This window comes from Perca fluviatilis, chromosome 10, assembly GCF_010015445.1.
Source record: "Perca fluviatilis chromosome 10, GENO_Pfluv_1.0, whole genome shotgun sequence".
In the NCBI taxonomy this organism is placed as follows: Eukaryota; Metazoa; Chordata; class Actinopteri; order Perciformes; family Percidae; genus Perca; species Perca fluviatilis.
Genome location: NC_053121.1, coordinates 3,206,835 through 3,232,164, shown reverse-complemented (window position 1 = coordinate 3,232,164; position 25,330 = coordinate 3,206,835). Strand labels below are relative to the sequence as shown.

Here is a 25,330-nt window from a genome sequence, read left to right as displayed (position 1 = left end):
CTGTCAATTTCTGTCTCCATTAATTGTTTGGTTTATGAAATGTCAGAAATAGTGAAAAATGCCCATCACAGGCAGCAAATCCTCTCATCCGAGTAGTTGGAACTTGGACCAGAGAATGTTTGGCCCTTAACTAATAATGTATTACTATGAATATAAATACAAATTAATCAATTATCAAAAATATAAATTTTTTCTACAAAGTCGACTAATTGTTTCACCTCTATATATTATAACGTTTATTCCTTTTTTTCAGAGACCAATATGTTTGGCGAAAATACAAAAAATACTTTACTGCACTTTAAAGGCGACTTATTATATACCGTTTTCAGATGTATAGTTGTATTTTATGTTTCTATTAGAACATGTTAACATACTTTAATGTTCAAAACCGACTTATTTTTCTCATGCTGTCCATGGCTGCTGCACCTGTCGGAGCGCCTGTCTTTACGTTTAAAAAATTGAAGATCACTGTTTTATTCTGAAGGCCAGCGGCCCAAGCCGGAAGTCTTATTGTTGGAACGCATCTCGCTCTCACTGCGCTACCGAAAGCCATCCGCCGACATGAGCACGTAGCTATCAGCTATAGGGCTCACAGTGGCGGTGCACGCTGGATACGAGTTACTGCAACTGGCATCATTGTGGCTCCGGGCTTGCTACGGCAAGGTTCAGCTGCGTTCACAGGGTCCAGAGGAGCCAAAATGTCTACCCAGCACGTATTTTGCATTAGGTGAACTCCAGGGAACCTGTGCTAAGACGGTTTACTACTACAGTTACAATATTAGGCATATTTGCAGACAGTGAAGTAGGGCTGCACAATTAATCGCAATTGTATCGAAATCGCAATATGGACTAGTGCAATATCCAAATCGCAGGGGGGCGCAATATTTGTTAATGGCAAAATATGAGTCAAACCATTCTGAATGAAGTATTGTGGTGCCGCAGAGACGTCCTGGCCTCCAAATCGTATCCTACAGACTAAAGAAAAAAAATCTTTGTTTGGTACAGATCCTCGCAAAAATCACACTATAATCATTTTTATTTCTTTCAATGTTAATAATTTTCAACGAAAATAAGAATAATGTTACAAAAACGATCATTCCCTCCAATATCGTGAATCATATCGCAATCGCAATATCAGTCAAAATAATCGCAATTAGATATTTTCCTCATATCATGCAGCCCTACAATGAAGTGAATATGGTTACACTTTCCAATACGTTGGTTACATTCATCGATGTAATTACATTTTTAGGGGGTAGTGTCATACAGATGAACTACTCTCGGGGTCTTCTCAGCGCGGAGGGATACAATTACAAAGACTTGTGACTGCACGATCATGGGTAGCCTACTGTAAGGGCATATTTTATTTTGAGGAAGTATAATGAGATAAGCTAGACCTACTGTAACTATTGATTGTATATGTAATTTATAGAGCAACTGTAAGTTTTGAATGTTTAAATATATGTCACTGGGTGCATAAAATGCTATGTTTTTGCATTTGCATTTTGTCGAGCAATTGGCCAGCAGACTATTTCAGGTAAAGGTGGACTTTGCTAATTTCCTCCTTAACAGGTAAGCACTAGCTTCAGGCTAATTTACCACGGCTAGGGATGGGCATTTTATGTCATTTCGACATTCGTGTACTCACATTGAATTATAGCTAGAGTACCCAAGTCGGTTACTCGCAAAAACAAATTGAGACACGGCCAGTAAAGTGTTCCCAACTAGAGTCCGGATCGGGCCGAATTTTTCTGTCCGAGGCCGGCCCGCGTCCGACAGAGCCGTGACCGAACCCGGCCCGAGCCCGACAGGTATATTAAGAAACCAGGAGAGACTCGTTACCTCCAGGGCCGACGTCATAACATGAATAACCACCAACCCTGCTCCGGTCTGTCCGAACCCGGCCCGGCCCGTCGGGTAGCGTCGGGACCTGTCGGCCTCGGGTCGGGTATCCATGCCTTATTCCCAACTGGTCCTGGCTAACGCCGCCATGCTAACCATGCTAACTGCTAACGTTACCGGAGGACCAGGCAAGCAGGCCACGGCTGTTTACAACGTGTAGCCTGTTGGCGGTGAGTTATTTGAAGCCAAGAGAGGGGGGCTGTAAATCGGGAATGGAGGACCGTGAGTTTGCAGTGTGTTTAGCGATTGTTGCCATAATTCTAAGCCGATAAAGTGTGTTCAGTCGGGTGGAGAGGAAGGCAAGGTTGTTGTGTTTTTTAGCGGTTCCTACCATAATTCTAAGCCGAAAAGTGTGTCTGTCAGTTGGGCACAGAGCTCCGAGTGAGCACGTTCTTCTGCTATGTCAATATAGCCAGCATCTAACGTTAGCTACTCCGCTGTGCTGTGAAGTCATGTCTGGCTATATGAGACAAGCGCCTATAGCAACATTGTTGTGGATGCTGCGGTCTCAGCCTGGCAACCTCCGTGAACTTCAAGTCTGGGGAGGAGGAGACGATTCTCAGTATTTTTATAGTATTGCATATTGCACCTTTAAATCAGTCAGAAAAACATAGGCCATGTCTTGTCACTTTTTTCCAGTTCTCACTAAAAAATCTATTAGATAGATAGATAGATAGATAGATAGATAGATAGATAGATAGATAGATAGATAGATAGATAGATAGATAGATATACTTAATTGATCCCAAACGGGGGGTAAAAGTGAAATCAAAATGCCTTAGGTTCGTATACAGAAATACATATATGAGAAATCTGCCCCTTTTAAAGGGTATATGTGAGAATCATACATATGGTTTACATTCCATAACCCTGTTTTTCCCTAATATGGTCCCAAATTGTCAAAGATTTGCATAGGGAAAACTAACTTCAAACATAATTACAATGTTATTCATTCATAGTTTATAAATGGTTTTAACAGCTCTTGAGTTCTGAGTTGTAATCTCGTCTTATGTAACAACAACTTTCTGACTGACTATCTGCGGTAAAAACTGGCCAATAGTGATCGTTGTTTGTAGCATCATTTAAATTTAACGATAATAAACTGAAACCTAAATTACAAGAACTGCATTTGGTACAGTACATGTTGGGTAAAAAGTAAGTCAGAGATGTACTAACTGGCCACTGTACAAACACCCGTCTTCCCATACGTCTAGAATTTTTATTTACATTTTTTATCTTTCAAATTGATGGCCTAGTTTTTTCTTTTTGAAGTAGAATAATTGGAGAGTATACAGATCTGTTTGGGGGTAGGGGTAGTGGCGCACAATCGTGTCTGCCAAAGTGTGACAGTAGAGATGCAACAGCTGGACCCGAAATGGGGAGCTTGCAGTTAACGTTTTTTTTTTATACTACTTCCTGTGAGGAAATCATCAAATCCGACAGGGCACAAAGTGCAGCTGAGCCGAGGTGCAGTCGATGCTCACAAACTGACACAATGGCTGGATATACTCCGAAAAGGACAAAGGCAGAGGATCAAATTTACAGCTATGCAGATGTGAAAGATATAATTTGCTCTTTAGAATAAGGTCCGTTGATCCAAGTGTGCCAGTGTAAAGCTGAGCCTGACAAACTACTGGCCACTGTACAGACACCCCCAGAGCTAACACCACGGCCAGTTCATTGGGGCCACCTTCTGTCCAGACTTCACATTTTCGCCTCAACACTTCTCCAACCGACAGCTGTGTTTTTTGAGCACAACAGCCTCACGGTGTGCTTGGTGGACATTGTTAACACTGGATCATTTTGGAAACAAAATCCATATGTATTACTTAAATGTTAATAATTCTGTCACACATGTGTGCCACACACCCAGAAAACATTTTCATCAGCTCCTACATCCCCTTTTAAGCCTTTTTTTTGTATTAAACTATTATCTTCAGAATCAGCTTTAACAGCCAAGTAAGTGTGAACACATAAAGGCTTTTTGTTGCTCTCAAAGTACATACGCAAAAATAATTCCATAGAAATAGACATACTAAAACATACTGCCTAAAACAAGGACAACAAAGCTGAATAAGACGTGTTGATACTATGTAGGCCTACAGATATAAGTTTGTATATAAAGTGTATACATAAATATGTACATTTGGGCTGTGCAATTAATCACATTTTGATTGCGATTTTTATTTTGAATCAAGAAAAACGATTATTTTGCACATTACATTTTGCAAGTAAACTCTTATTTTGTCTCGTGTTCTGAAGGGAAATTCAGAATGTTCAAACAGGAAAAGTATTAAAGGAGATTTCGCAGATCAAGGTGTTTTCACTGTTTGTTTGTTTTTTAACTTGAATAAATTCAACATCTTTCCAAAAGTCAATGAGTAATCGTGTTAAATAATCGTGATTTCAATATTGACCAACATAATTGTGATTTATTTCCATAATGGAGCAGCCATAATGTACTGTACGTAAACAAACAGCTCTGTGAGGATCATAAACAGTAGACAGTAGGGCCAATGCAAAAGTGCAAATGATGCTGGAGTAAATTTAGAATTGTTAATATATCAGGTTGCTTTTATATCTGAGGTTATATACATATATGTATTTGAGAGATATTTACATTTGTAAATTATGTGCAAAAACACTATTAAATAGCCTATATAATTTACTCAAAGGTGGGTGCTTAGTGTTAGGCTACAGGGTTATTGCAAAGGGATTGATCCTGACACTATGGGCTGGTGTTAAGTGTTCATCATAGTGACAGCCTGTGTGTCTGGTGGTTTTGGCGAACAGTGTTCTGTAGCGCCTACCAGAATATCAGAACATGTATTTTTAGAATACACTATCCTATACGTGATCTTCTGTCAAATAGCCTACTGTACATTTACACGCGCACACGTGCGTGCACCCACGCACAACCACACTCCACAAAGTAGTTGTTTAAGGGGGGAAGCCCTGTAATCAATGCCTCCACAGGATGGCAGCACGAGTCTGAGTGTGCGTGCGTTTCCGCGTGTGCGTGAATCTTGCGTGGGAGTTCCTTGTTTCGCCATTCCAGGGTGTTGCCATGCAGCTGCACAGCCCCGCTGGCCATAGAGGCGAGGCGTCCTGGAGAGGTAGAGAGAGCCTGCGCGTCTCTTCTCTCTCCAAGGCGTCTTCTCGCCCTCTAACCTCCAGAGTAGTCTACCTCCACCTCCCGTAGCCTACACCAGCACTACACCCCCTCAAATAACAAATTCGGGATCCAAGCATCCCACAACAGCAGCGTGGTATCAGTCTATCCTCCCCCAAAGTCACCGCAGGCGCAGCAGCAGGCTTCCCCCGGCCGAGAGAGTCCGGAGACTCCACCGAGTGATGCCACTACTGCACCCAGCAGCAGCGGCGCACATTCCCGACGCCTGCCGGAGGATCCGACACCACCGCCTCGACCCTTGACAGAAGAGAGCGAGCGCCAAAAACTCCCCCATCCTACCCCCCCGCCCCCCCTCTCCCCCCGGCTCCGTTCCCGTCCCGACTCCAGGATGTCCGACTGCAACGCTGCAAGTCCCGCCGACCGGGTGATCAAATGTAGGCAAGCCAGATACTGCACGTGAGAGCTTAATCTGTGCCAATAATTCTAACTCATATTTCTTTCTTTTTTCTTTTTCTTTTTTTTAAGTTTGCATCGTTGTTGTTGGACCACTGTCTCTCCTTTGCACGTTTTTTTGAGTCCATCCCTTTATTATTATTATTATTATTATTATTATTATTATTATTATTATTATATCTTATTATTATTATAGCACCATAATAAAAGAAGCCTATTTGGCTGGCGAGTCACTATGTATGTGCCTCTGAAGCTTTTAAAGAATAGGGAGGGGGTGATGGAGGGGAAGGCGGTGGTGGTGGTGGTGGGGGGTATCCAGTACTAAACGCCATAATCAGGGTCTTCCCTCGTTATTCTATCAGAATTCACCCCCTCACCGAGGCATTACCCCATTTTCTAACGGGGGGGGGGGTCTCTTCCTCTAGCCAAAGCTATTGTGCGACACCCTGTGCTGCATGAGCTCCATTTACGCGCTCCACTCCTAGCGGTGGTTTCGTGTTACTGAATAATACCCTACAGAGGCACAACCGAGAGAGCGATAGAGAGAGGAAAAAGCAGGGAGGGAGAAGAGAGGGAGATGAGCATCTTGCTCCCAAACATCAAGCAGTGTGACGATGACAGCGAAAGGCAGACATAAAGGTAAATAAATGTTACGCATAAGCTGCGATATTTGGTGTTGTGGTTCTTGCTGTGGATGTGGATGGTGTCACGGGATGATGTTGCATGTAAGCAACGATGTAAGGAGTGAGAGAGGAGAGAGAGAGAGAGAGGGAGGGTAAGATGCTATGGGAGACTTGTCACTCAGAGACTCAAGGATCTTTAAGCTTTCTGTGGCTTTGTGTTTTCTTTACTGTAGCCTATCTCTAGCTGCACGTCGTAGCGGCGCCCCGGTGGTGGATGTGTGCCGACCACATACTACAGGGTGGCCTGCCTTAGCGATAGAGTTGTATTTTTTGTTGCCAAATCTGAGCCAAAGTCAGGCAATCGAATGGTTTAAATGGCAGGTAGGTTGACAACTTTGCCAGGCCGAGTGCGCGCCTCCAGAACTGTGAGTTCGGTTTAATTACATCGGCCTGTTAGAGGAAATCAGCCTGATGTTCGCCAATGTGACGTTTAATAAAACCACAAGTGCACGTGATGGATTTACGAGTCGTTTGAAATCGACGTGTTCTCGTTAAAGGCCTGAATGTCAGCGGGTGATTGCGCTTCTCCCGTGCGTATCGCTCTTCCGTAAAGGTCTCCGTAAAAGGTCTCCCTGGCTTCCCCCCCTCGTGTTTCTCCGAGGGTCAAACGAGAGACCAGATTGAGTTTAGGGATGCTGCGCTGCGTATCCGAGCCTATTGCCCGACGATGATGATGCATACCGCCCTAATGGTGTTATTGCATCACTGCATTACAGAATATTTAATGTGTTTATGAGAGTGTCTGTTTCTGATTTTACGCGTGGGCGGCGAGGAAGGGCTCCGCTCGGGTTACGATCCGCGGAGCTTGCACAGATTGTCGTGCTTGTCGGGTCACACAACAAGGCTGGCATGGCAGCGGCGCTTCCACGCACGCAGGCTGTCACACGAGACGATGCCTAGCTGGCTGGTCAGCTGGCTGGCTCTCCCACTGGCTCCCCTTAATAAACTCAAGGTCTCTCTGCCGGAAGAAGCGGAGCTGACAGTTGGATGCGTCGCTTGGGCATGCCCCGGTATTCCTCGCCTGCGTCGTGCTTGGAAGGGGGTGGGCTGGGCTGGGGGCGTGGAGGCTCTTGCAGTTTTTGCACGTAGGACTTCAGGACTGCATGTGGATATTTCTACTGTGTGTGTGTGTGTGTTAGTGTGTATGTGTGTGTGTGTGTGTGTGTGTGTGTGTGTGTGTGTGTGTGTGTGTGTGTGTGTGTGTGTGTGTGTGTGTGTGTGTGTGTGTGTGTGAGACTACATGGATGCAGTTGTGCAGAGGCGGTGCAACGAAATCTGGATCCCCTGAGAAAACTGACTGACAGCAAATTAACACAGACTCCCCCAATCCATCCATTAGTTATCTAGCCCCCCTTTCACATGTGTATGTGTATTTTCTTTTTTTTATTAGCCTACATCTTCATTTCTGTTTGCATGTGTGTTGTAATGCAGCTGGGCCACCGGAGCTCAGCTGCCTCACCACTGGAACAAACTAAATGGCCTATATCCTCATGCATCATCCATCACACACACACACACACTCACGCACACACACGCACACACGCACACACACGCCACACACACACACACACACACACACACACACACACACACACACACACACACACACACACACACACACACACATAAATGGACATTCTGTAACAAACATGCAGCAAAACAACACAGCAATTCATCAGTCAGCTAAGAATGATTTAGTGTGTGTGGAGCCTGAGAGAGATGGGGGCATCAGTCAAAGAGATGTCACTACTGGCGGATGGACTGTAGTAGATGGACCCGGTAGTTCCCCATGTTATGGATTTTAGTGATATTCAGGGGAGAGAAATGCACAGCGATGGAGCCAAAGGACAAAGCATAGCGAGAGGAATGGACAGAGAGGCAGAGAGTGTGGGGGCGAGGTGAGGGAGAGAGGGAAGGAGAGAATGTGACAAGGCCACGGAGGAGGTGAAGTAACTAGAGCGAGGGAGAGAGAGAGAGAGAGGCACAGAGGGATGGAGAAGAGACAAGGGAAGTAGTGTTTCACACTGCTGAGTGGCAGGACAGCATCCTCTGACTTAACCAATTGACTTCTCACACCCTTTTTGATTCACTTACCATGCAAACCCGTCTGTGCGTGTGTGAAAAACAAGCCGGCTTCAGAGCCAAAATGTGATTATGTGACTCTTGCATAAAAGTTTAGTTTAATAACTTCAAAGTAGTTGCCGCCAAATATTGTCTATATTGTTTTTCAGTAAGGCAGGCTGGAGTAGAACAGGATATTTTACTTCATGTTGTAGAAACACACTGTAACTGTTACTCCTCATGCCAGATCCATAACTGTATCTACGATAGTGCCACAACGATCCTAATTTCTCATTAGTGAGTGACACAGAGAAGAGACATTATGCTATCAGGTATATTGTACCAGCATTCACTGGTGACAAAGGGCAAACCTGTACCCATGAGTCAACAGCAAGGAATCTTGGGTGTGCAAAATGAGGACTTAGTGTTATCTGCTAATAGACTACATACAATGCAAACGTGGAGGCTGGTACAGTTAGCTCGGCAGTGCTAATCTCCCCGTCGATTTCCCGGAATCCTGATGTGAGGGTCAAAGCGGGGCACAAAAATGAATCAGTGACATCAATTAAATGTGTATCACGTTGCCGGTGGTTACCCCTTTAGCAGAGAAAAAATGGGAAATGGAAAACATGGAGGAGTTTTGTGTGTAAGGTTGTTCTGCGTATTAATCAGACAGGAAAAAAATGCACTAGCAACATGATACCTCTGGGCTTATGCTTGATTCTTTAACATAAAAACACAAACATAATTACAGATACTGTGTAATGCATCACTTCCACTGCCCAGCTTCTGCCTTATAGACCTTTTTCATGGCAGAAGCACAGGTATAATTAACAACATTAATGAGGGCTGCATTCCATTTATCAGCTAGTTTCAGGGTTTGGTGTTGTGTGTGCTGGCTCGCTGTCACGGCTTACTGGCACACTTACAGAGCTCCGAGCTTACGAGATGTGGAAAAGGTTTAATGGCAAGGTTGTCTAGGAGCCAAGCCATGACAGGCCTGATCAAATAAAAGCACCAAGCATTTCGTGGCTACAGCTTTATCATTACGGGGAAAACTACTGGCCTGATTTTCATGAAACTTGGTGGAATGGTCGAGCATGGGCCAACAAAGAACCCAATACATTTTAGAGCGCAGATCTGAATCACGGGGCGCATACACAAATTATTTTTCACATTTTGTTTTTTAACAATGCGAGATAGGGCATTTGGCCTTGGTGGAGGTCTGCCCTCTACGAGTGCCCTTCTAGTTGTAAATTGAATACCTGAGACAAACAGTTTTGTGACATAACTTTGGGTAGCTAATGATCAGGGCCACACGGAATCTGCGGCTGCGACTGCGGAATGTTCTGCAGATTGAAGTAAATTAAAAAAAGAAAAATAATTCAACACGTAAAAAAAAAAGAAAAAAAAACAGTCCACTAAATTTCATAGATTTTCATTCTGGATCACTGAAGACTGTAAAAAAAAAAAAATAATATGCAGATTCCATTTGGGTCTGCTAAAGATGAACTGCTGTTTTTACTTTATAGATTAACACTGTTCATTGGATACAGCCGCCCATCAGAAGGTGGAACAACCAGTTTAGTTGAAACATAGATACAAGTTTCCTTCATAAGAAACTAAACTATATTGCAATCCAATTGCCCGTTCTCACGGTGGATATTTTGAGTTAAAAAAGAATAAATTATGAATTATTTTGACTAATAAGATCAAAAGAACGTATGTTGAGTGGATGAGTTTAGTCAAGATACTGATTTGAAACCATTTCAATTGTATTTGCAAAGCGAGTTGTATGGAATCCATCCTTTTTTTGTGGTAATTTGGTTAAAAAGAAACCCATATTTCTGATATAGACATTTTTAAAAGGGGTCAAGGGGTCAAAGATTTGACCCAAGGACAGCAGGAGGATTAAAACCAAGGGGGTAAGCTTTGCATCAAAACTCGAACCTCCTATGGCGCCATTTTGATGCTACAAAACGATCACCTCCCGTTAGCATCCCACTGACGTTCATTTTGACGTCACTTTGACAGCGAATAACTTTACATCTGAAGCGTTTAAAGACTCTATTTTTCCATTGTATCCATTGTATTCCATGTATTCCTTGTATCTCACGTTATGGCTCCGTAGAAGACGTTTTTGTAAAAATAGGCTAACGATTGTGTCACACAGTAGAGGAATTACCGTATAGTACAGGAGAAGCTCGCAGGCAGTTTCGACTTACATGAGCTGTTTAGGTTTAATTACTAATGTTAACTAGCATTTTAGTTAGCAATAATTAGCCTGTGCCTATGTTATCTCCTTACATATACCTACACTCTCGGTCTCTGCAAGATTGGGAATGATTGAGATTTCTGTTGGCACAGCTACCAGAAGACTTCACACTTTCAGTTGGAGGCTGCTCAGTAACGCTCAGCGCTCACCGGAAAAGTGCTTCTAATATCCTTCACTGGTCTCCGTCCAGAGACACGGGATCTGTTGGTCCATTCTTATATACTGTCTATGGTTAAAACTAACAAACCATCCAGCCTCAGACTTGTCACTTGGAGGATATTATCTGCCATATGATTACTAAGCATACTGTGTGTGTGTGTGTGTGTGTGTGTGTGTGTGTGCGTGTGCGTGCTAGCATAACGCATGACAGAGCTACAAGAGATAGTTGCATGCCAATGCACTTAACACTAATACAGTAGTCATTTCAAAGGTGTCCTCACATGCGATCATATCCTCAAATAGCAATCCAGCATTGTTAGAATCTGTTGTTGAAACCAAAGGCCTAGCTCCCTTGGCTCACACTGAGACAGTAGTCCCCATTAAGAGATAACCATTTAAAGTGCAAAGATGATATTTATCGTTCTGTAAATTGTGACCTCTTAAACCTATCAATGAATGTGTGAATAGTATTCACCAAAGCTGAGTGGAGCCATATCAAATATGCACACGCATGCTTACACACACACACACACACACACACACACACACACACACACACACACACACACACACACACACACACACACACAACACACACACACACCACCTCTGGCAAGGCTTGGGGCATACTGGGCATATTTCCTTTTTAGTGTAACATGCTGTCCCATTCCCTTCTAGTTCCCTGAGTCCTGTGTGAGCGTTGTGTGTGTGTGTGTGTGTGTGTTGGATTTTGGTGTTATCGTTGTGAGCCAGGGGTCCCACCTTCACAGGTCTCTGTGTGCCCTGTGGGGAAGGCGGCAGGGCAAGGGCTATTTATAGAGAAGGTACTCCAGAGAGAGAGAGAGAGAGAGAGAGAGAGAGAGAGAGAGAGAGAGAGAAAGGGATTGTCTAATGAGGACAGGCTGTGAGGGGATGGGCCGTTGTGTGTGTGTGTGTGTGTGTGTGTGTGTTTGTGTACACAGATGGTCCTTCATGTGTGTAGTGTGCATTAATTGAATGACTTCAAACGCATCTTTAGTTGTCCCCCCCCACCACCTTCAAAGACCCATGGATCTATGTTAGCTGATTTGGGTCAAAGATGGTAGATAAACACACACACACACACACACATAGGCACACACAGTGTGCATGTGAACAGTCATATCTCTCCTCTCTCATACACCAAAATTTTTTTTGCTTTCCCCCTCTCTCTCTCTCTCTCTCTCTCTCTCTCTCTCCCTCTGTCTCTCTCTCTTTTCTCATGCGCTGCACTCATTCTTTTCATCCCTCCCTCAGTTTCTCCCTCCTTCATTTATTCATGCAGAGACAGGCAGTGGAATGAAGTGATCTGGGACGATGTGTGTGTGATCACTTTAGATGAGGTCCTGTAGAGGGCAACACGTCTAACATACAGAGACACAAACATTACAGGCATGCCATTAGTTCTGGTCGATGCTGCTGGACGAGCACCAGACAGATACAGTCTGCTCAGCCACAGTATTTCTAATGCACTGTAATGAATTGATTCATAGCTAGCACATATAGGCTGTCTATACTGTATGCACTTCGGTAATTAATTACCATTTTTACCATGTGCGCTATCGTAGTGTAAGCCACGGCATATTTATTGCTCAGCACCAGAGAGGATTTCCTTTTTCTTTTCAATGATCTAACAACCTGTTAAAAAAGGAGCGCACATTTGTGTCTTTTTATACCTGTTTAGTCATACTTTGCCACATTTGGAGGACAGACACAAATGAGGCCAGATGGATCACATGACTTCTACAGTCATTTCTGCAATCTGTCTGTTCTCGCTTGCTGTCACTTCCTACATCATGCACCAAACCCTCTCATTGTGAATGGTGTCCCTGTGTTATGAAAACTGATGAAATATCCCCATAATTAACTTTAGCCATTAGGAAGGGTGCACACAATAACAAGATGATTCTGATCCGATTCTGCTCCAGTTAGGCTATTAGGCCAGACCAAACAAATTTAGGAGATTTGGTTGAAAGCTATGTCATAGATTTTCTCTCAGGCTGCGCTGTGATGTGGAGATTTTTGGCTGAGCTGGCACCTTCGGCGCCTAATAAATTCCACACCGGGGAGTTCAGCTTTTGGAGAGTGGGCCAGAAGACAAAAACAATACATTAGGAAGAAGCTAAAAAATGCTTTCACCCCCTTTCTTATCTCACACCCCTTGGTCCAGCTCACTGCAAACGCACGCCGTGCACCGTGTGATTGGTTGCTTTAGTGAAAAGGAAGGATAGTTCCGTTTTCACACTACGTGCCTGCACTTGAGAACATGGAGTTCACTGTGTTCAGTCTGTGCTCAGACAAGGGACAGATTATACTGTACTGTCAGAGACCAAAGTTCTCTCACAAGGTTGAAACACATCCAAAGTGTTAAAAATGCCTCAGAGCAGCATTAGAGAGAAACACAATCCACTCTCACTTTTCTCAAGAAGTGTGGCATTTATGGTCTGAGCTTACTGTACATCTAACTAACTAATCTTTACGCTGTGGATATCTGTGTAGGAGAAATGATTGGGAACTCACTCTGACACTATTTTATCCAGTATGTCATTTATTTCATGTATTTACAAGGACAACACACATTAATCAATATTTCTGTACACAATGCGTGTCTATAGACATGTTTTCCATTCACAAGTATTGCATTAGAAAAGTTGTAATGAAGTGGCAAATTTCGATTAAACTTCCACAATTGTGTTTTTTGCCTTTGTTGAAAAAGAGTTGATGCCCTAAACGGGATGTATGAACACCTTTGCCAAATAAGTTCTGACAGATATTAGATTCATTTGTCTTCATATCCGGACAGCCTGAAACATGAAAAATGCTAGCTGACATGAAATAAGAGTTAAAACCTGCCCAATTGAACAAAATTCCTGACGACCTCTCTCTATTTCTCTCTCATACATAAGCGTAATTTATGCCTCTGCGTCAAATCTACACCGTGGCTACGTATGTAGGTACGTGGAGGCCCCGACCCTACGCCGTAGCCTGACGTGCACCTCTCGAAAAATGTAACTACATTGTCATGGTGACGCCGCACGTCGCTCGGCCGTGGCTTGGTAGGGTTGCATTCCCCCCCGACTCATTTCCTGGTTCTCCTTCTCCATAAACAACATGAAATCAAGGAGAGGGTTAACTTTTCCTGCTACAGATTTCCCACCGTGGTCAGAAAGAACAGGGGATACACTTTGTTTCTCCCACTATAACTCTAGAGTCGCTACTCCGTCACTCTCTCACTCGCTCTACCACACACTCCCCATGCACACACACACATGCCTGCCCTCCTATTCTCTTAGAGCAGGGGTCTTCAACGTCTTTTAGGCCAGGGACCCCTAAGCTGAACGAGAGACCAAGTAGGGACCCCCTACCACATATAACGTATACAATTGAGCTGCATATTAAACTGTGCAGAATGGATAAAACGAAATGGATATTATATATGCATCATGTTTTAGTGTTAAACATACATCTGGAAAGCACAGTGACTCTTTGAGCCTAACTGTATGGCTACCAGCGGCTAATCTTACCTATAGTAAGCTTATCTTTAATGTGTAAATAAAAAATTTTTATTCACATATAGGCCAATTTATCTTTGCTATTAAAATGTTGCATTTGTATTAATGTATATTTTCAGACTTATTTTAAGTTTTGAAATAAGAAACATTAAAAAAAATAATAATTTGGTGGCCCCCCTGAACTAACTCTGGGTACCACTACTGCGTGGAGCCTGCGCAGAGCCATAAATCACGTTTTACGCTGTAGCCATAGTTTATTCGCATAGCCTGCGTCATCGCTCGTGCAGCGAGAAATTTCCCAGACTTGTGATAGACCTCTGGTCTCACACAACTCATACACACACACACACACACACTTGAAACTACTCAGCTTTTTGAATCGTCAGGAGGTGCAATTTGTGTTGCACAAGCTCAAGAACAAAATTTGTACAGTCTGTTCTTGTTGCATTAGGAACCAAAAAAATAATTCTCTTATTACCAAACAGGACACAGAGAGTCCTTTTTAAGGTGGTAAAGCCATGATCCTTTGTGCATGTCACCAAGCACGTCACAACCCGTTCAATTTAGTCACCGAAATTGAACTAGGCGTTCTTTGTGATTTATAAATGTTGACATGAACTGAATGTGAATTTAAGTCAACCCTAAGCCTCACAGGGTTTAAACCTTTTTGATTTGCTTCATGCTTTTTAAGGAGCTCAAGCTTTGTTTGCCTTAAAAGCCCATTTTCCTTTTCTCGCTTTCACACGCGAGACTTAAAATGTACTTATCAGTGAAGTCCTTTACAAAATGAATTAATCTCAAAGGGTTTAAGAGAGAAACGGCTCAATTAACATAGACGGAAAACAAAAAGAAGCCACCTTTTCAGCATGTCTGGCCGCTTTGTCCGGACTGAAATATTTCAAGGTTTGGATGGATTGCCTTAAAATTACAGTTACAGTCATTCATGGTGCCTAGAGGATGAATCCTAGTGACTTTGGTGATCCTATATGACATTTCTTTTAGTGCCACCGTCAGGTCAAAATTGAGATTTGTCCAATACTTTGGTTTACTTTTGTACAAACAACAAACTGATGTCATTTATATCAGCCTCAGCTGAGTGCTAATTAGCTAAATGTTAGCATGCTAATACACTCAACTAAGATGGTGAACATGAGAAACATTATTCCTGTTGAACATCAACGTGTTAGCATCCGAATGTTATCTTTTGTAAAAGCCTAAATCTAATTAAGCCCAGAGCACCACAAGAATAAGATGCGTACAAATACATGAACCAGGCCTATTGGATGGCCCACAAACTGGTTATCGTGGGATGATCAGTTGTACTACTGAATACATATACTGTAGGTTTTAAATGTGGGTACTGTATTAAATGTAAATGCGTTCCTTCTGCGTTAATGTTGTGCTCCGGGCTTACAAATTCTGATGCATTATGCAGAAAAGCCTTCCATTATTATCAGCGATAATCCTGATTTTTGCCAACAAAATTGCTTCGAAGAAGAAGTTGTACCAACATGTTCCACAAATTCATGTCAGACTTGCAATATTCAATTCAGATGTGTTTGTTTTCTTCATAATTTACAGCTCTAAACCCCAGACAGATTGCAGTCTTCAACCTTTCCCTCTGCGCTTGAACCTCTCAAAATTGGTCTCAGAATTGTGCGCTCATCAAATAGTCAGTCGTCAGGTGCAAAAGACCTTCTCGGTGTGACTCTCTCCTCTCTCCATCCCATAACTGCCAAGTATAGTTTTTCCCAAGTATAGTCCCTTCCCCAAGCTCTGTGTCTCTGCTGCTCTCCACTCTCTCATACCTGCCCTACTTTCACAATTTACGAGTTTCACACTGCTTCCCTCTCGCTTCTTCTACACACACATACACACACACACACACACACACACACACACACACACACACACACACACACACACACACACACACACACACAAACACACACACACACACACACACACACACACACACTCCTCAGTTTTACCTTAAACCAGAAATACATACACACATTGAGTTCATGTACAGTATGTGTGCAAGCTTCAAAAGAACACTGTAGCTTTTATGTGACTTGTACCAGCATCATTACAATTTATAGCACAGTTCAGCCCTGGACGGTGCCGTGCCAGCAGTACAAGACAGTGCATTACACTGCAGTACAATGACAGAGGAGGATTATCCACACACTGACTGAGCCCTGTTGTTCCCTTTTTATAAATAAATATGAAGTCATGAGCAATTCTTTTGCTGTCTTATGTTCTCTGACAGCTTGGTGTGCACAAACCTTTTTAAACTATCAATCAGTCCTAATCTGAAAGGCAAAACTGGTTTTAACGTGTAGATACGCTGTTCTCAATCGATGGGAAACAGACCCTTCAGCCTGGCAGGCCGTGGTGTCCTGGGACGTCTCAGGGTGCTCTTGTGTGTTGTGTTCAGTCTTAAGGTGCGTAAAAGTGTCTCAGGTTGTGGAAGAGTGAACCTATGCAGCCCTGAGGTGCCATTAGATACTTTAGGGTACCCTGAGATGGGTTTTGGTTAAGGTGTCCTGTGTTGTTCTGGTGTGATTCAATTCAATTCAATTTTATTTATAGTATCAAATCATAACAAGAGTTATCTCCAGACACTTTACAGATAGAGTAGGTCTAGACCACACTCTATAATTTACAAAGACCCAACAATTCCAGTAATTCCCCCAAGAGCAAGCATTTAGTGCGACAGTGGTGAGGAAAACTCCCTTTTAGGGAGAAACCTGGGACAGACCCAGGCTCTTGGTAGGCGGTGTCTGACGGTGCCGGTTGGGGGTGTGATGAACAGTGGCAGTAACAGTCACAATAAAGATAATGGAACTATGACTAGAAATAGTAGTTGCAGTAGTTCATGGCGTAGCAGGGCACTGCAGGGTGTTACAGGGTGTAGCAGGGCACTGTAGGACGTAGCAGGACGTTTACAAGTTTACTGTAACTGATTTGTCCGGTTTATTTAGTGTATATACTGGCCAAATGTTGCTGATGTTTCAGTGGTTGTTTCAGGTCAGGTTTCACGTTGAGCTGCTTTTACTGTGAAAAAATGAACTTGGAACAAAGGAAGAAATCCCACACTCTGCTCTTGCTCTAGCATCTCCGTTTATTTACAACAATCATTTGGCATGACATTCCCCATCATAACAGAACACTACCATCCATTACATATTTCAAAAAGGCATACAAACTGTTCCTTCTCAACAGTTACACTTGCACTCATTGATTGTTCATGTATTGTCCAAGTCTTGTTTGCACTGTCTGTATTGTTGTTTTTAGTTGTCTGTTATCTGTCTAGCCCACGCTAATGTCCTGTACAAGTGTCTCTGTCTTCATGTGCCGTAACTGTGTTCTATTTTCTATGTTTCCGCAAAACAGAAACCTGCTGGAAACCAGTTTTTAAACTGAGTCAGGCCCGTTCAAACTGTAACTTAATAAATAAAATGAATCTCCCCCACAATAGACAATCACTTTTCAATAGGAGTATCTCTCAATCAACACACGTGTCACTTTGACACTCATACAGGCAATCAACATCCCAATTCCCAAACTGTAAAAAAATAAAATGTGAGTATCACATTAAAATGTAATGATGGACATCAGTGTGAAAGCGCACTGAGGAGACTGTGGTCTGTTAAATGGACAGGAAGAGAGGGAAGCAGCAAGAGAGTAAGTAAATAGAGAAGGCGCAAAAGGAGAGAGTGCAAAACAGAGACAGAGTGACAGAGAGCGAAAGTGTGTCTGAGAGAGAGAGAGAGAGAGAGAGAGAGAGAGAGAGAGAGAGAGAGAGAGAGAGTGCTACAAATTGTAATGATGCTGGTACAGTCACGTAAAAGCTACAGTGTTCTTTGAAGCTTGCACATATACAGTACATGAACTCAATGTGTGTATGTATTTCTGGTTTAGGGTAAAACTGAGGCTCCCCTTGTGTGTGTTTGTGTGTGTGTGTGTGTGTGTGTGTGAGTGTGTAGAGAGAGAGAGAGAGAGAGAGAGAGAGAGAGAGAGAGATAGAGAGAGAGAGTAAGAGAGAGAGAGAGCCAGGCCTAGTTTTTAGTTTGCGATCTAGGCCATTATCTGTGTTAGCACTGGTGGGGCTCCAACAGGCTCTGTGGATCCTGCATAACAATGCCTTTTATGAGCGTGTGTGTGTGTGTGTGTGTGTGTGCCACTGTAGACTCACATGCCACACACGTATGCGATCATGTGTGTTAACGCCATTGTGCCATACATGATGTACGCATGCGCCTCTGTGCCTCTGCCTTTTGTTTCTTGCCACTGAGTTTGTGCCTGTTTGTTAAGACCGCTCGTGTGTGTGTGTGTGTGTGTGTGTGTGTGTGTGTGTGTCTGCCTGCGTTTTGTAGAATGTGTCCTCGTATGTGTGTACATGACTCTTCACGTGCAGCTGTGCGCTCTTGCTGTATCACCCCCGTCGTCAGTCAACCCCCCTCTCCAGCAGCGCCCTGGGGGCCTTCATTATGTAAGAAAGACATTACTGCAGAACAGAGGCAGGCAGCCCTGATAACTCTGGCAGCCCCTGCTTCAACACAACCCGCTTAGGCCTCCAAAACACACACACACACACACACACACACATACACACACACACACACACTCAGTCAAAGCCTACAGCAGCGGTGTGATCAGGATAATGGTGAGGATTGAGGGCCTGTGATGTTTTTGGGCAAGCTTGTTAAAGAATACAGGAAATATGAATAAATCATGTTGTGCAATTATAATGAACATTCTTCTATTTTCTTCCGTATCAACTTCTGTCATTCCCTTCATGATCTAACTCACCTCCATCCACATATCCGTACTCCCATTCAAACTCTCCTCTGCCTTTTAAAATCAAATGTTATCTGCCATATTTTCTCCCCCCTTCCTTTCTGCATCATTTATTCTCCTCCTCCTCCATCTCTCTACACCTTCTTCTCACTCCAATCTCCTCCCTGTCCTTTCCATCACTCCCAACTTCCCTCTCTCCAGCGGTCCCCTTCCCCCTGGCCCACCGGCTCACCATGAAGGAGGTGTTTGACGCTGAGGGCCGGCCGCGGGTGGACCTGCTCAAAGCTCACCTCACCAAGGAGGGCCGACTGGAGGAGGCTGTGGCCCTGCGCATCATCGATGAGGGCGCCGCCATCCTGCGCCAGGAGCGCACTATGTTGGACATTGAGGCGCCAGTCACGGGTATGGTATAGTGATGGAGAAGGAAGGAATGGAGTGTAAATTAGTCTGTAATTGTGTGAACAATTACAGTGCAGTTGGTAGAAAATAGGAGGAGAGCTAAAGCTGATATCAGTCACTGTAATGGAATTATGTCCTAGACCACCTGATCTCACAGAATTCCGTGAAATGAACTCAAAATCTGTGGCAGTTTCACGGAATCGTTTCACGGAATCGCAAAACATTCCGTGATGGGCCCACGGAAGAATTCCGTGAAATGAAAATACCGACACGGGCCCTTAAGTTAAGGAAAAGGTCGTGGGTGGGCTTACAGTTCCGTGACACGCGGGAAGAACGGGACGGAAAAAAAAGAAAACGACTTTAAGAAACTTGACATGCGGGACACAAACCCCGGTCTCCTGGGTGAAAGTCCTGCGTTTGACCATCCACCACCCCAACCAATGACCCATCCACCCCCCAACCAATGACCCATCCACCCCCCAACCAATGACCCATCCACCCCCCAACCAATGACCCATCCCTGGTGGCCACACGGACTTTTCACACATTCCGTGCCACCACCACGTAATGCGGTGTTAATGATTCGTGATCATTTGACGGAATTCGGTGCGACCAGGCTGGTACTAGACTATTTATCAGCCAGGAGTGATAACTTCCTGGTTATCTGGTTGCTTGGTAACTAGTCCTGGCCAAGAAAGAGTCCTGTACATATCCCCCGTTTTTTTTTAAACTTTAGTTTTTGTACAGGTTAAATAAACAAGATACAATGTCAGTGAGCTTTACTTGTGCGGCAGCGTGTAGGCAGATTTTGTAACTTTTGGACAGAGTTTAGCTAACCGTTTCCCCTTGTTTCCAGTCTTTATGCTAAGCTAAGCTAAGCGGCTGCTGGCTCTAGCCTCATACAGACAGGAGCATCAATCGTCTCATCAGACTCTCTGTAAGAAAGCAAATAAGCATTTTCCTCTGAACGTCAAACTATTCCTTTAAAAACTCCCACTGGGACTACCTGCACAGACATGCTAGAAGTGTTTATATATACAGTATGTGTGTGCATGAGTAACAAGCGAATAGATCACACACTTTAACAATGAACGCACAGACAGCGACAGTCTAACAGAGAGATAGAGAGAGACAGAGGAATAGCAGAAAGATCAGTAATTATGTATTAGTCAGATTCCATCCGTCGATTCATTAATCTGCCATATGTATCTGCCGCTCTTGTTAATATGAACTGTTGTTCGGTCGCACTTTACTGAGACAACCAATTGGCACTTATGCACCTCACAATGGCGGAGCGCTAGCTTTGGTAATATCTGCATGTATTCCCTTGCCAGAGAAATGGTATGAACCGAGGAGAATGTCGAGGGGAGGAGGAGAAGATTGAGATCAATGAAGAACAAAATGGAAAACAAGTTTCTGAGACGATTTAACAGAAGACAGACAAGCAGGCAGGCAGACTCAGACACTCTCAACCTATCGACACTGCTTGGTTTCTGTACCTGTGTATCTCTGCATGTTTGTGTGCGCGTTTATGCAAATGCCAGCGGTGAGATAATTCTGCGTGGGACGTCGCGCCCACGTAGTGTGGGAACATCGCTCGGCTTTCACAGGTACAGATCCCCGGGGACAAGGACAGACAGACAGGCAGATGGAGAGACAGCTGATCATAAGCTGCTTAGTGCAGAGGTTCTCAAACCTGCTCATTCCCAATGAGCAACACATTGATAGGTTTCCAAGTTTGTCCACTTCTACATGTTCTGACCCAGAAACACCCACCTGTCTGAGGTAGCTATGACTGGAAACAGCCTATAGATTTCAGAGATAACACTGCAGAAAAAGAGTGCAGGTTCTTGTTGGGAGTTTAGCACTTTGAAGGAGTCTCTCTGGAAATGCTTTTGGATAGACGGACTAGTGAACAGACAGGCAGGTGGATGGCTGACATATGAACTGACAGGCTTTTAGGGAGTCACACGAAGGCTTCCTGGGAGAATACTGAGGCAAGTCTGAGGAGGCAGGAAGATACGGCTCAATTTCACCCACGCCATTTTGCATTCCCAATTCTCAGTTTGAATTAAAGTGGATGCTTAGGGGTAGACGCGAAAACAGACAATAACACGGCAAGCAGATGGAGAGACAGACAGACGTAGACGGCCAAGCAGATGCAAAATGGCCATTGTAAAATGACTGCTGAGAGGAACTATGACATCAACTGAAAGTGAAAGGAGAAGCCAGACAGATGGTGAGGGAGGCGGATGGGAAGATGTATGCTGGCAGATCACACAGACAGACAGTCCTGAAGTCTTTCAAAGTATAAAGTGAAGCATGTGATGCCTAGAAGAAGTAGAATTTAGATCCAATACTCCTGGATATGACTTGGAACAAATCTGTTGAAAAAATGGTTGGAAACCCAGCCATTGAATTGTGTGCTGAATCAGATTTAGAGTTAATCACAAAGGTAAGTTTAATTGATCGTGAATAAGAACACATTTCACTTAATGTAGTGAAGTGAAGGGTGCTGTTATTTTAAAACAAACATGATTTATAGCACAGCAGTAAGAGATGGTATCAGGGCCCCAGTTAGCAATGTTTCATTATCAATTAAACTGCCAGTAATGTTCTTAATGACTAATGTTAATGAAATGTTGTAAAATGCCAATCACAATTTCCCAGAGCGCAAGGTGACATAATCAAATACTGGAGCTTAGTTTGTCAAACTAAGTGTCCAAATCCCCAATATAGTCAGTAGAATTTTAAAATCAGACAAAGAATAGCAGCAAATATGCACATCTGAGAAGCTGGAATCAGCAAATGTCTTCTTATTTTTTTTGATTGAAAAGTGACTCAAATTAATAATATAAATAATAATAAGAATCATTTTTAGTCAATCAACTAATCAGTTGATCCACTGTGTTTCAGCTCTAAATAGTATGTAAGCATAAAGACCATTAGCATTTAAGACATTTTGAGAATCAGTATAGATATTAAACATGCAACTCCTGGTGCGGTCCTTTCCTGACAGGTAGTATTTAAAAAGAGACCTCAAAATAATTACAGTAGAACCTTTTAGGATATTTTTATCCTTTATTTTCTTTTTTTTTTTCTTTCATTAGGCAGATGACTGATGTCTCTAGAGCAGCAGACAGCACAGATATACCTCGGCAGATGCAAATCAGGCCATATGGAGCCACTGAAGCAAAGACGGTCCCGACGTACTTTCACTCAATTGTGGAAACTTAACATGTGGCAGCTAAAAACGATGTTCTGTATGATCCTAACGCTGCTGCGTGCTGTTTCCACAGTGTGTGGAGATATCCACGGCCAGTTCTTCGACCTGATGAAGCTGTTTGAAGTGGGAGGTTCTCCTGCCAACACGCGCTACCTCTTCCTAGGGGACTATGTGGACAGGGGCTACTTCAGTATCGAGGTGAGAGTGGACACTTTATCTAGCACTGCACATACTTCACAGAAGCCTATATAAGAACACATCTCTATTTCACCGGGTGTGTATTCACTCAAAAAAGTTGTAAGCTCAGTGTAGTGTGTATACAGTACAGTAGGCTTACAACTTAATCAATGTCCATTATAGTGTATATGAAATCTATGATACAGTTTCTAGTGGCAAGGTTTATTTCACTACGGAGGTGTACAGTTACAACACTGGGCTGTATTTAATGTATTATAAATGTACAACAGGCTACTTGATATTGGCATCGACACACCACAACGTGTGTCTGAAAATGTACAGACCAAAGTGCTTTAAAATTCACGGATGACTCAAGGTCAGTTATCACGAACAAGAGTATAACATGGAGACTGAGCAGAGATAGTATATCCTGTTTGGACATTTGATTCTGTAAAACAGACGGGAGTGCAATAAGGTATTTTTGTGATTACTTTGTCCGGCAGAAATGCACCACAGCTCAGGAGTGTGACTTGAATACATATAATACAGGCACATGCATGATAACCTATGTCAGATTGCAGGGACCCAGGTTCCATTCAGGAACAAGATTATTTGTTCTAGGAGATGGGTCAATCCTAAACGGAATTGATAAGCACATAAGAAGCTGGGTCCAAACTAGTTTAATTATAGCCAGACATATTCTACAGGATGGAAGACTACAGGTGTGCTGTCAATCCAGGAGCTGGCCTGTGAGATGGCTAGGGTGGCGCAATTGAAAAATTTTCTTATAAACTGTTTGCCAGATTGGATTTATATACTAGAAAATGGGGACGGTACCTGAGCTTTCTGGAGGGCTCCTAAGAAGCTTTGTGCTGGGGATAGGCTTATGGTGTTGTCACTATACATATGTTTATTTGGTTTACAGTTTGCTATTTTGTTATTATTTTGTTGTATGGTCTTGTATATTGTGGTTGTTGTGTCATCTTTTCTTTGATTTTTGTCTGGGTAGGTGGTAACGAAGAGTGTGTATGTTGGGTATGTTCATTTTGGGAATTGTATGTTTTGTGTGTTGTTTAAAACATTAATAAAAAATAAATTTCAATCACAAACTAATACAAGCACACGGTGAATGTCTTAGCTTGTTGAGCCACTTAGCCACCATGGTGTGAGGGATGTCTCATTGACATAAGCCTCTTTCCGACCGGAGGGATTTTTGCAGTTCCTAGAACATAATGTTCCTAGAACCCTTTTTCTCTCGTGTTCCGACTGGGACCAATTTGGGGATTATTAAGTTTCTCTCACTAAGTTCCTGTAACTCTTTCAGCTCCTACTTCAGGGCAGGGTCTTTTCCCTTTTCCGCATAGGAACCCTCAGTGACCTAGCAATGTCTGAAACACAAACAGTACATCTTCACTGTCTGTTGCGATTCGCCTACGTATGCTAACTCATAAGACAAACATCACACATTCAACCAGCTAATTGTTAATGCTAGTTAAACTTACCCGTCATTTGGTTTGCCTGTTGTGCTTTGCTCTTCTATCTTCTTCCATCATATTAATTAGGATCATATTACGCTGGAGCCTTCGTCTTCTGTGTTTCTCTGTGAAGTACTCCAGCCTAGTCTTTAAACGCCGCCGTTCCAACTCCGTTATGAGCATCCCAGCAAGGCACAACAGGAACATTCCGATGGCCTCCTCCATGCGTGGCGCTAAAGTCAAGTGACAACGCTATAAAGATCGTTGCCGTGCTTGCGTCACTCCCTTACCCCTGCTACCAGTTCCTATGGCCACTTGGCCAGTGTGAATGCAAATGGCAAAACCAGTTTTTGGGGAGATTAGTTAGTAGAACTGTTTAGAAGTGGACTGTTCGGGGCGACCTCTAGCTCACCCAGTAAGAGCGTGCGCCCCATGTAGGCCTTTGCAGCGGCCCGGGTTCAAATCCGACCTGCGGCACTTTGTTGCGTGTCATCCCCCATCTCTCTCCCACCTTTCCTATCTATCCACTGTCTCTCACTCTGAAATAAAAGGGAAAAAAGCCCCCAAAAATAATCTAAAAGAAAAAATAAGTGGACTGTTCCTATAACTACATTCCTGTAACTACTTGGTCGGAAAGAGGCTAATATTTAGGCCACCTACAGTACCTAACACACTTCAAGGGCACATAGACAGGGGAGGTAATGAAGAGCATGGATTATTCTATGTAAAGGTGAGAGAACACCCTCTGAGCCATTTGCAGGATTAACAAAGTGATGACAGTGAATACATGTTGGATGATTTTTATCTTCTAAAAGATGTTGGACACAGCCTTTTTCTATAAATTTTTTCCCCTGTTAACTCAGTCAGCACGCTCTTGTTTGGGATGATTCTTGCCAAAAGCCTGTTTATTTCTATCTTTAGTAAGGATCAATTTGTAGTAGTACTTCTCTAGTTTGAATTTAAAGAGGAGGACTAAAAGGGAAATGTCTCCAACTCTGCCATATGCATATACATAACTAGCAATGATGTGCTAAAGAGAAAGCTGTCTTAA

At 43.2% G+C, this 25,330-nt stretch overlaps 1 protein-coding gene across 3 annotated transcripts in view; it reads left to right on the top strand.

Moving 5' to 3' along the window:
• The first annotated feature begins 5,155 nt into the window (after nt 1-5,155).
• The window catches only part of ppp3cb (protein phosphatase 3, catalytic subunit, beta isozyme), a 45,448-nt gene continuing 25,273 nt past the window's right edge, over nt 5,156-25,330 (top strand). Inside the window, exons 1-3 of one of the 3 annotated variants that reach the window (XM_039813727.1) lie at nt 5,156-5,469; nt 19,204-19,404; nt 22,701-22,825. In XM_039813727.1, the coding sequence (XP_039669661.1) occupies nt 5,424-5,469; nt 19,204-19,404; nt 22,701-22,825 (372 nt within the window). In that variant the 5' untranslated portion in view covers nt 5,156-5,423. Of the gene's footprint in view, nt 5,470-5,938; nt 6,128-19,203; nt 19,405-22,700; nt 22,826-25,330 lie in introns of those variants that run through there. The other 2 variants (XM_039813725.1, XM_039813726.1) reach the window with 2 other exon arrangements.